Consider the following 11,418-nt stretch of genomic DNA (forward strand, 5'->3'; position numbering starts at 1 on the left):
GACTCCCCCGGGTGTCTAGTTTCCAGAAATGTGTGGGTTTGGTGGGTTTCCCTAGATGGCCGCCGAGCCCCGGTCCAAAAACTCATGGGACCCCCCTTGCAAAACCAGGATGGTTTGTGATAGGTAATTTTGATGTTGCCTCGATAGGTTTTGAGCCCTTGCCTGTCGCGGGCACTAGGCCGAACGACACAAGGTACCATTTTTCTCGAAACACTTTGGGGAATGCGGGGTGGGTGGAATTTTGTGGATCCATGCAGATTCCAGAACTTTCCACCACAGAAATGTGAGGAAAATGTGTTGTTTTTTTTTTTTTACAATGTTTTAGGTTTGCAAGGGATTCTGAGTAACAACCTGGTGAGAGCCAGTCAATTCACCCCATCCTGGATTCCCCTGGGTGTCTAGTTTTAAAAACAATGTATAAGTTTGCTAGGTTTCCCTAGGTTCTGGCAGAGCTAGGGTTCAAAAACTACATTTGGGCACTTTGCAAAAAAGGGTAATTTTTCACTGTGAAAATGTGGTTTGTCCATGTTGCGTTTTGAGCCGTTTCCTGTAGTGGGCACTAGGCCTACCCACACAAGTGAGGTACCATTTTTATCCGGAGACTTAGGGTAACCCAGAAATGTAGAGAAACTGTTATTACCTATTGACTTTCGATGCATTTCTGCCTTCCAAATGAAAGACAATGTGTAAAAAATAAATAATTTTGAAAAATGACCTATATCTCATGCTAGTATGGGTATTTCCAATTTCGCAAAATGTGCAAATATCAACTGTTTCTAAACTCTATATTTTGTTCTCATGTCAGAAATACAAAGGTGTCTTTCATTCAGATTTTTCCATGTATACATTTTCCCAGATTAATTGCTATATACCCGGTACATAATAAACAAGTCGCTGCTCAGTTATTGGCTCTGTGTTCGTCGGCTTCTTGTGAACCTACAAGGCCTATATATCCCCACAACCAGAAAGGTCCAGCGGATGTAACGGTATATTGCTTTCAAGCAGCTGTCGTAATTAAAAGTTACAGGTGAAAACATTGACACAAATGGCTGTTTTTTTCAACTAATTAAAAAAATTTCCTATATTCAATGGTTAGTTTCTATAAAGAAACCTTGAAGGATCAACACAAATGAACCCTTGCTGAATTTAGAATGTTGTCTACTTTTCTAAAATATATAGCTTTCCAGGATCCATTATTGCTTTCATACCCATTTCTACCATTAACTGGAAAGAGGTTAAAAGCACAAAAAATAGCAAAAATAGGCTATGTCTCAAGAAAATGCCAAAACTGTCTAAAATATTTTGGTTTTCTGACCAAAGTCTGCTTGTCCCTGAAAGCTGGGAAGGTGGTGATTTCCGCAACGCAACCCTTGTTTGATACCATTTGCAGGGAAAAAATACAGATGCTTTCATCTGTAGCCGTTTTCCCCATTTTTCCAAAAAAACCCGAAATTTTGCTGTATTTTGGCTAATTTCTGGGACCCCCCTCTAGAGCAATCCATAAACCCTGGGTACCTTGAAAATCCCCATGATGTAGGGGAAAAAAGGAGGCAAATTTGGCGTGGATACCTTATGTGGTCAAAAAGTTACAGGGGCCTAAGCGCAAACTACCCCAAATAGCCAAAAAAAAGCACAGGGGGGAAAAGGCCTAGCAGCGAAGGGTAAGGGCCCAAAAGAACACGGAGCTCGGACGCGCAGCGTCTTACTCTATTCCCAGTCAAGCCACCCCCCCATCTCACACTCTTTCAGTTAGTGATTCGGCTAGTGTGACTGGACCCCAGACCTCGATGAAGGACTAGAGCATCTGCTATCAACTCTTCAAGCAGCTGCAAATGCTCTCACTGGGATGAAGCAGTTTGTATTCCGGACTGATTCACATGGAGACTGGACTGGCCAGAGAGTGATGTGGGTCTACGAGATACTGGTGCTACAGTTCTGCCCTGGGGGTCTACATTGTCTCCTTCAGTCATGGTAGTCGACAAAGTGTGGCCTGTTTCCTAAAAAACGGGGCATATAATTGGGCTTCAGTAATGGGTTGCTGTGCTTTGGAAATGCAATTTTTATGGCGTATTCTCAGCGATTCTGTTTTTGCCTTTCTATAGTTGCATAGTGTCTATTTTTCCCATTAGCTGTTTGGTCTGTGTTGGAAATTCAAATAACCTGGCTTATAAAAATAAGTGTGTGTGTGTGTGTGTATATATATATAAATATATATATATGTGTGTGTGTGTGTGTGTATATATACATGTATGTCTGTGAATGCATTTATTGACCTTTGTCTCTGATTGGCAACCATGCTTGACCTTATTTGACTTAACCACCCCCATCCTCCACAGTATTTAAAATCAGTCCCTCGTTCAAATGACCGCGCTGGCTCCCAGGCCTCTAGCGTTTCACTTGAAGTGTGCCTAAGGCATACTCTCTAATCTTTAGCTATGTTTTAGTACTAGCCACCAGGGATGTAATCACATAGCAGATGTACACAGCTAGTAACACCTTTCTTTATAAGGCACATCTAATCTTTGTTCTTTTTATTCAGGCGACACCCATCTAAACACTCTTATGGCAGCGTGGGCCGCCTTGCCTATACAACATCATCCCAGTAAATGAAGCCCATTCCAAACCTAGTAATGTTTATTCATACATGAGAAGCAGCTTGAGCCCTAGTCTTCTAGGTGGAGGATTCAACAATGTTCGCCTCTTAAACCTCCTCTGGCCACTACAGACACTCTGTATGCTTGTTTCAAGTTATTCTTATGTGATTTCCGCTAGTTTATGCAACTTAGTCTTCCTGGAGCTCTCTGCAGCACCTACCTATACGTTGGTATCCATCCATTCCTCATTTGAATTCCGTTGCAGTGTCCTGTTATTCCAGGCACCTTCTACATCTAGAGGGTTCTTTTTGTCCTGCTTTCTTGTTGCATTTTATTTATTTAAAAAGTTTTATATAGCGCTGGCTAGACCCGGAGGTATTAGAGCGCTTTACATAAGGTTCCACAGAAATTATAAAATTACTTCAGTCACACGTTACATCAGTTACTAGAAAAACATTTCAAGAGTGTAGAAGACAAAATAAATGGAGTTTAGAAGGGTAAGGGAGTGGGGTAAAGGGGTAGGAGTTGGATAGAATGGAGATACTGAGGGTCTGCCCAAAGTCCGGTTGGGTAGGTGACGTCTGAGGGGGAAGTCCACAGTCCATATCCTCTTTATCTATCAGGTAGCTCCACCAGGCATCAGCCAAACAGCTAGGTCTCAATGGGAAAACAATCAAAGAGCAAAAGCAGCGGCGGGGAAGAAACGAGACAAATGTCAGAAGTCCGGCTGGGTAGGACGGTCATGGTGGTGTGCTGGAGCCAATCTCCCCTATAGCTGTCGTTGCAGCTCCACCGGGAATCGGCCATGTATGCGTTACATGGTCCCGTCTTTCCAAATCCCCAGCTTTGGTGTCCAGAAGCACATTTTAGGCACTCGCCTGGCACCATTTTGGTACTATTTTTCATCACCACAAGTTTGGTTGGTAGGGGACGAAGTGAACGATCCCTATCATATTTCCGCTCCCTCCCACCAAAGAAAATACCCTTTTGATGTACTTTGAATACCGCTTCTGTTATTGGCTGTGTAGAGCTCATGAAAATGTAATTTAAATAACTGGGGCAGCAAGCTAAAGCTTCTAAAACAGGCTTGTCATGTGAATAAATACTTCAAATAAAATGTTTTAGGAAGTGTATTTAAATATTTTGAACTATTGTTTTTTTTCCTTTCACAGGTGAAAAAGGCCAAGATGCAGGAACTGGAAGAACCAATTCGGAGGTGCGTCTTTTTTTTTTTTTTACTACTCTCCATCATGTAGATTATGCTGATGTATGTTTTCATAAATCACTTGAATATTAGCATGTTTTCTTTAACAGGGGCGAACAACATTTAATCAATATTAACGCATTCAGTCCTCCTTTTCTGCAAAATGCTTTCTAAAGAAATGGCAAACTGGAAATGTTTACAGATCCCTGTAGACCATATTTACTAGTAAAGTATCTACAGCATTGTATGTCGCCACCAAAATGTTCCCCATTTTAAACGCCTAGATTCAGCCTAGACCTATATAGGGGCCAAGTAAATACTTGATTGAAGATTTATGTGCTCACTGAGATTTTTTTAAAGAGATATTTGTACGTATAGCTATTTTGATATTGGATGTTTCCGCAATCTGTTTATTCAAACTCTTTTCACTTCACATCATTTGTATGCCACCTGCATCATGGATGTTTAGGAAAAGATTACATTTTCCAAGCATGATTCTGAACATTTCTCTGCTTTGAGATTTTTGATTTCTCAATAGGTTTAGCCTCCCTTACCTTGGAGGGCCATAGAGGAGACATTTCTCTTTATTTTTTGGGAAAGAAGCATTTTTTCTCTTTCACCAATTTTGTTATCTCTACGTTTGTTTTTCACCCTGATTGGGTTAAGAAAGTTTCTTTTCAAATTCCTACTAAAAAGACACGCCACTGTTGGTCTGTATTTTTGCAACAAAGGTTGTGCTGTTATAAACGGCGTTGGAGGCAGGAGAAGGAGCAGGGCAGTAATAGATTTAGTGCTGCTATGTTTTTGGGGGTGGGGGGGGGAACCCCACCCCCTCCTCTGCAGACCCCTCCATACTTCTCCCCCACTAAGGACATTTTGAAAAAGTAATCCTGTTTTTCCTCCCTTTCCGTCTCTGCCTGGAAAGTGAACGGTATTTCCAGAGGTGCAGTACTCCTTCTGGTGAAAAATAAGCTACCCAATCCATCACCATCGAGACAGGCTTTGGTGTCCCTGACTTGCCTGTATTCTCTCTTCTCCTTCCATTGCAGGCAGATGTAGAATTCACTAATCTCAATTTCCCAGCTCTCATCGCAGCCCAGAACCGCATTCCCTACAACACTGTAACATGGGGGTCAGAGAAGAGCGAAAAGCAGAGACGGTGAATAAGGACCTGGCAGAATTGTTAGCGAGGATCTGGATGCAGTGATCGTGGTAAAAGGAGGAGGTGGGGGCGGGAGGGTTGAACAGGTGGTCAGAGGCAACAGCAGGGAGAAATGGAGTCAAATTTCAAAGAGAAAAATCGAAGTTTATCTTGGGGGGGGGCATGCAGAGGAACCTTTTTCCCATTAGCTGTCCACATTTATATAGAGGCATGCAACAAGCACCCATACTTATGGGTAGCTAAGAGAAGAGCGTTCTATGCTGATACAATCCTTTCAATCAACGTTCTGCCAATCCCAGCTTAATCAGTGACATGGAGAGGAGAACAAATCCTTGAGGCCGTCTCTTCATTTTAGCTAATTCCAGGGCTTAGCACACATTTTGCAATCAAGACTGTCAATGTGTCTTGGTTACACTGATGTTCCCTGTGGCATGATGTAACAGATCTACCCTACTGTAGAAGAAAAATATGTGAAACGTTTTGGAACTGTATTCCACAGACCAGCTCCTATAACACCAATGTAATAGTTTCTCCGTATTGGCATAAATGAGCGATCACTCGGAAGCTGAAAAGAGACTACATCAGAAATTAGTCACAATATCAAGACCATATTTAGAATTGTGCTACGAGAGCAGGGGTCTCCAATATTTTCTGTAGTGAGAGCACTCTCTTATCATTGAAAATCACCATCGTCCGCTAGTGAAGACTAAACGATTTGCGCATTGTTACCAGACACTCCCATTCCCAGCTTCATTGACCTTAAGCCTAATGTCCATAGAGCGAGATACTATGAGCACTATGACTGGGCTGCCATGTGTGTCAATGAGAGTTTGGTCTTTGGGGGCTGTATGAACATGTGTGCGTATTGAATGGAATATATTTGTATTTGTGACTGAGAGCCTTTGTCATATGTACTTGCAGCACAGGACACACCTTTGCTTTGTGGCACCGTTAAATGTATAACACAATCACTTTTTATACATGGGAAGAAATTTAAAGTGCAGAAAAATATTCAGCAAAAATGTTTATAATGTGGAAAATTCTTCCGCACTTTAAATTTCTCTTACTTAAAAAAATGGCTGTATTTTCCAGTTATACTTATCGCACAGTGTCTACTGGCCACTGGGAGCAAGAGGCCTGCTGTTTGTAAATGCATCACTTTGAAATGGGAGGAAATTAAAATGAAGAGTAGACGTAATCATTAAGGTAACTTTTTTTTCCATTTTCACCTTTTAAAAGCTTCCAGAAACATCATTTTGTTCACAGCTCCAATATTAAGTTGACAGGGAATTGTACTCGGTTAATCAATCAGGGGTTTGCATATCGCGGCTGTTCACCCGTGAGGGTCCCAAGGTGCTCGGGGAGGGGGGATGTTACTGCTGATCCGTCTGGGCATGAAGATTTTCGAAGAGCCTGGTCTTGGGGGTCCTTCCTGAATTGGGTCAACACAGATTGTCTGAGGTGAAGGGGCAGGGTATTCCAGGTATTGGCGGCAAAGTAGGAGAAGGATCTTCCTCCGCTTCTGGTCTTGTGGATCCTTGGGACGGAGGCCAGGGCAAGTTTGGCAGAGCAGAGTTGTCTGGCGGGTGTGTGGAATGCGAGGCGGTGGTTCAGATATTCTAGTCCTGCATCGTGGAGAGCTTAGTAGGCATGTGAGAGGAGCTTCAAGATGATTCTCTTGTTTATTGGGAGCCAGTTGAGTTGTCAGAGGTGTTGTGTTATCTGGCTGCTGTGGGGGATGGAGAGGACCAGTCTGGCTGCAGCGTTTTGGATGTTCTGTAGTTTCCTTAGCTGTTTCTGGGTGACTCTGGCGTAGAGTGCGTTGCCTTACTAGAGTCTGCTGGTGATGAGTGCGTGGGTGACCATCTTTCCTGATTCTGTGTGGATCCATCTGAATGTCTTACGAAACAGGCGGAGAGTGTGGAGGCAGGATAAGGATACTGCGTTGATTTGGCGGTTCATTGAGAGCGGGAGTCCAGTATGATGCAGAGGTTATGCTCGTGTTCCTTAAGGGTGGGAGGGGTTCCTAGTGCGGCAGGCCTCCAGGAGTCATTCCAGGCTGAGGGGGTGGGTCCCTGGATGAGAACTTTTATCTTCTCCAAGTTGAGATTAAGGCATCTCACTTTCATCCAGGTAGCAAGGGCCTTAATTCAGCCGTGAAAGTTGATTGTTAATGGCTGTTGGATTGTTGGTGAGGGAGAGGATCAGCTGGGTGTCGTCAGCATAGGAGGCAATGTTGTCTGTGGCTCCTGACGATGGCTGTGAGGGGGTCCATGTAGATGTTTAAGAGGGTGGGGCTAAAGGAGGATCCCTGGGGCACTCCGCAGCTGATCTCTGTAGGTTCTGAGAGGAATGAGGATAGTCTGACTCACTGTGTTCGGCCGCTAAGGAAGGAGTGGATACAGTCCAGTGCCTTGTCACGGATGTCGGCATCATGGAGTCTCGTGATTAAGGTACGATGGGAGACAGTATCCTAGTGACCGAGAGGGCCAGTAGGATGAGGGTTGTGGTTACACCCTAATCGAAGAGAAAGCGGATGTTATCAGTGGCAGCGAGGAGTGTGGTCTCTTCGTGCTGTTATTGCTTTGGAAACCGGATGGGAGGTGTCCAGGACGTGGTTCTCTTCAATGAACTTGTAAAATTGGGCGTTGTTGGCCTTGTCGATGACCTTGGCTGGGAAGGGGAGGAGGGAGATAGGTTTAAAGTTCTTGAGGTCTTTTGGGTGGGTGGATGGCTTCTTCAGTAGGCGTTGATATCGGCGTGTTTCCAGTCGTCTGGCGAGGAGGCGGTTTCGATGGAGCAGTTGATGATGCGGCGAAGCTAGGGGACAATGGAGGCAGCTGCTTGTTGGAAGATGTGGGTCGAATGTGTGTCCGGCTGTGTGGGTTGGTTGAGTGAGTAGCTGCTCGAGTCCAATGTTTGCAAGGTTCTCCAGTAGGAAGGAGGTGTTTCGGTCACTGGGGTTGACCAGGTGGAAGTAGTGGTCTCGGGGTAGGATGTAGTTGGTGGATGCGAAAGCCTGGGATGCATGAGGTATAAGATGGCGTCAGTAAAGGGTGGGTGGGGCTTGGGGGCCTGTAGGCGAGGGTGCCGCGGAGGGTGGTGTTGGAGTTGGTCTGAAAGTGGAGGTGTTCCATGGTTGTCGTTGGGTCGTTTCAGTGCATGATCAGTCAGAGGGTGTTCTTCCAGATGATGGTAATGCCTTCTGCTGGTCGGTTGGTGTAGTCCTTGCAGATAAATTTGTAGCCATTTGGGATTGGGATGGCGATGTCCGGTCCAGGACAGGAGTTGGTCCAGGTTTCTGTGAAGGAGGCGATATCGGGAGAGGTGGTGTTGAGGAGGTTCCAGATTTCTGTGGCCTGTTTGAGGGATCGCACGCTGAGGAGGATGCTGTTGAGCCGGTCGGGTGCGCTGTTGGTTTGTTAGGTGGCGAGAGGAACTGGTGTGTTGGCGTGGGTGAAGGTGTTGCTGCAGTTCCGGCAGGTGAAGGGTCCATGGGTGATGCGAGGTGGCAGGAGGTGTGGTGTCCTGAATTGAGGGTGAGGGAGGGTGCTGGCGTGGTTGCAGTGGAAGGTCCGAGAACCAGGGCCTCTGGCGCTTGGCACAGTCCAGGCGCAGACGGGCTTGCCTTTGACGCACCAGCAGCTCCCCCCCCTCTCCCCCCCCGCTCCCCCCCACCACCATTAAGTATTGCTGTGGGAGGACTGGACAGCTGGGTGGCAGGAAATGTGGGAGCAACAAGGGTCACTGGGTGGGGTGGGGGCGGCGATCGCAGCAGCAGGGGCGGTAATGACAAAAAAAGGAAAATCACAGGAAAACAGAATAAAGGCAAAAGCAGAAAGAGCATAAATAAGTAAAAAGCAGAAGAGAGACAGAAGGGCAGCCCTAGCAGCAGTGGCGCTCTGCCACTAGACCCCTAAAGATGAGGTGCTGACAAGAGCCTGCGGGTGGTGGAGTACCTCGAACTCAAGACCAGCTTGTCAGCAGCAGCTACCAGCCGGAGCTGCGCCGTGAAAGGGGCAAGTCAACTAGCAGCTCAGTGTACTTAGAAGTTGTCATGTCCCTTAGGATGTCCCACCATGTACATACTGATCACACATTTTGTCCCATTCACACGACAATAACTGTTTTACACAGGTGACCTTTTACCTAGTAGCTTGCTTCTGTCTCTACGAAACCATGCTCTCTGTAACATATCATAATCACTGTACCTGACATACATAAAAATATCCCCAAGCACAGCTGATTTGTTCTGTTTAAGGGTCACCACTTTTTTTCATCTATGGCCAATAGCCTGCTGTGCATGATCATTTTTGTGTAGAAAAGGATTAGCAAATGTTTTCAAAACATATTGATTCTAGAAAAACCTTGGAGTGACCACTTTAGTATAAAAGACCTTAACTCCCACTTACAATTCTGAGGAGAATTTCTTCCAGGATGGACCTCGGTGCTGTAGGCTGATTCTTTGACAGGCAGCGACATAACATCCCTTGCAGGGGTGTCTTTCCCGACACAGAGACAGGGTCCTTCTTTCTAAACCATCAGGTGAGGGTTTGATGATTCCCTGGGGGATTCTTGGCTACACTTTAGCACACTAATATGCATATACCCATGCTTCATCTACATCTCTAGGCTAGGTATTGTTAGGCAGAATAGGTAGGCTAGGCATCGTAGGAGTACGCCAATGCTACTGCTTTATATAATCAGCTTATATTCATCTGTTTAGCACTATGGTAGACATGTGTCTACTATTTACGATATTGCTGCTTTCGATTACTGTTGTCTGCTCCTGTCTTCTGATTGTCGCAGGAAATAAGTTTTACACGAGATTGAAGCTTGACCAATAAATAATTATTGAAACCGTCCCGATCGCCATATTGTGTATATTCTGCGGAAAAGTAAGCACAAGTGACTGAGTGAAAAATACCGTATTGTTTTCCACGATACCTGAGGAATCAGTTGTCCTGTTCAGTGGTTATCAGAAACTACCCACTCCGCTGTAGAATACAGGCGGGTGGTAGTGGCACTGTAGAGCTAGCTGGTCTAACGGGTGATATATCCTGTGGGGGGTGTTTAGGGTTGGTCTATACACCAACCCTATAAGCCCTCAGTTTAGGGCATCCATAACGCACAGGTCCTGGGGGGGTCCTAGGAACTACCTGCCATGGCGCAGCCAACGTTGGTTTGATTCTTATACTAACAGTAACATTTGAGTCCTTCAGTCATGCTTTCTCAGAAAGCCCTCACACTTTTCAGAGATGTCGGAAAGGATGTCTGCCTCAACTAAGCAGGTACACCATGTGTATTGGCGGAAGGTTTAGACAAGCTTGTAAGGATAAAAAGTTCCTATATCGTGCAAAACCCTAGCTCTTAAACATTTCTTTTCTTATCTTAAAAAATGCCTGACCCTGCGAGTTCAAGGGAGGATGAGTTAGCAAACTCTCTTAACTTTACCGAAAACTACAGACTGGCAGTAAGTCTGAAATTGCTAGAACATGGAGTACCTGCAACAGGTGGCCATGTTACTTTTGTGATTGAGGCACCTGAGGTGGTCGGATCAGAGGTATTCTTTTCTTGGGTAAAATTCCCACCTGCAGATCCATAGACAATATTGTTCCAAGAATACATTGAAGTGGGTCCACAGGAAGAATACATTCTATACGAGGACATTGAAGTCCTGTTAACTTACCAGCAACACAGAACTGTTTTAAAGGTGCCCTCAAACACACACCTTCAGTTGTAAGACTTGGTTGGCGCAGCAAATCAGGAGCGACATGGCCGGTCTTCGTGACATACACTCCACATCCTGAGATAGACACTCCCAGTAGGGGAAGTGCGTACACTATACAAATAGTCAGGCTATACAGACACATTGTCCAGTTAGTCATGCGAACACTCACAATACAACCTGCAAGAGCTGCTCCAACTGGTCCACACCAGACCATACCTATAATTAGCCCACAGACACTAAAAGCAATAATGGGTGCGCTCCCATCAAAAAGGGAACAAGTACCTTTCTGTATTGCACAGATGAAAGCAGTGTTCCCCCATACAGGTCCGCAGGAGAAATACATAATGTTAACAATAATTTGCTTGCCAATGGTAATGGTTTCCTCAATTGAGTATTGTGCCACTTGGGGAACAATCTTTGCTGCAGTCTACATTAGAATACACAACACCTCTTCCATAGCAGTTATTCCAGGTGTGTGTGTGTGTGTGTGTGTGTGTGTTTTTTTAATTTTTTTATTCCAAAGGTCCATGCTTTCAGAAGGCACACAACAGCTTTCTCATTCCTCAGTGATGCGGTGTTACGATCGTCAGCCCTACGCGTTTCGAGGCCATCCGCCTCTCATCAGGGGCTTGTTACTCTAATCTGGCGTTTCTGATATTTCTCTGATGCACGCATTTAATTAGTCAGCGTTAGTACGTCACATGTTTCTATGCATGCTGGGCTTTGT

General features: G+C 45.1%; 1 protein-coding gene across 3 annotated transcripts in view; it reads left to right on the plus strand.

The window, feature by feature from the left end:
* EYA3 (EYA transcriptional coactivator and phosphatase 3) overlaps positions 1 to 11,418 on the plus strand; it is an 860,742-nt gene that overhangs the window by 311,040 nt on the left and 538,284 nt on the right. For all 3 annotated transcript variants that reach the window (XM_078682511.1, XM_078682514.1, XM_078682513.1), the window contains one exon: positions 3,767 to 3,810. In XM_078682511.1, coding sequence (XP_078538637.1) covers positions 3,767 to 3,810 — 44 coding nt within the window. The remainder of the gene's footprint in view (positions 1 to 3,766; positions 3,811 to 11,418) is intronic.

Source organism: Lissotriton helveticus, chromosome 3_1 (genome assembly GCF_964261635.1).
Source record: "Lissotriton helveticus chromosome 3_1, aLisHel1.1, whole genome shotgun sequence".
Classification (NCBI taxonomy): Eukaryota; Metazoa; Chordata; class Amphibia; order Caudata; family Salamandridae; genus Lissotriton; species Lissotriton helveticus.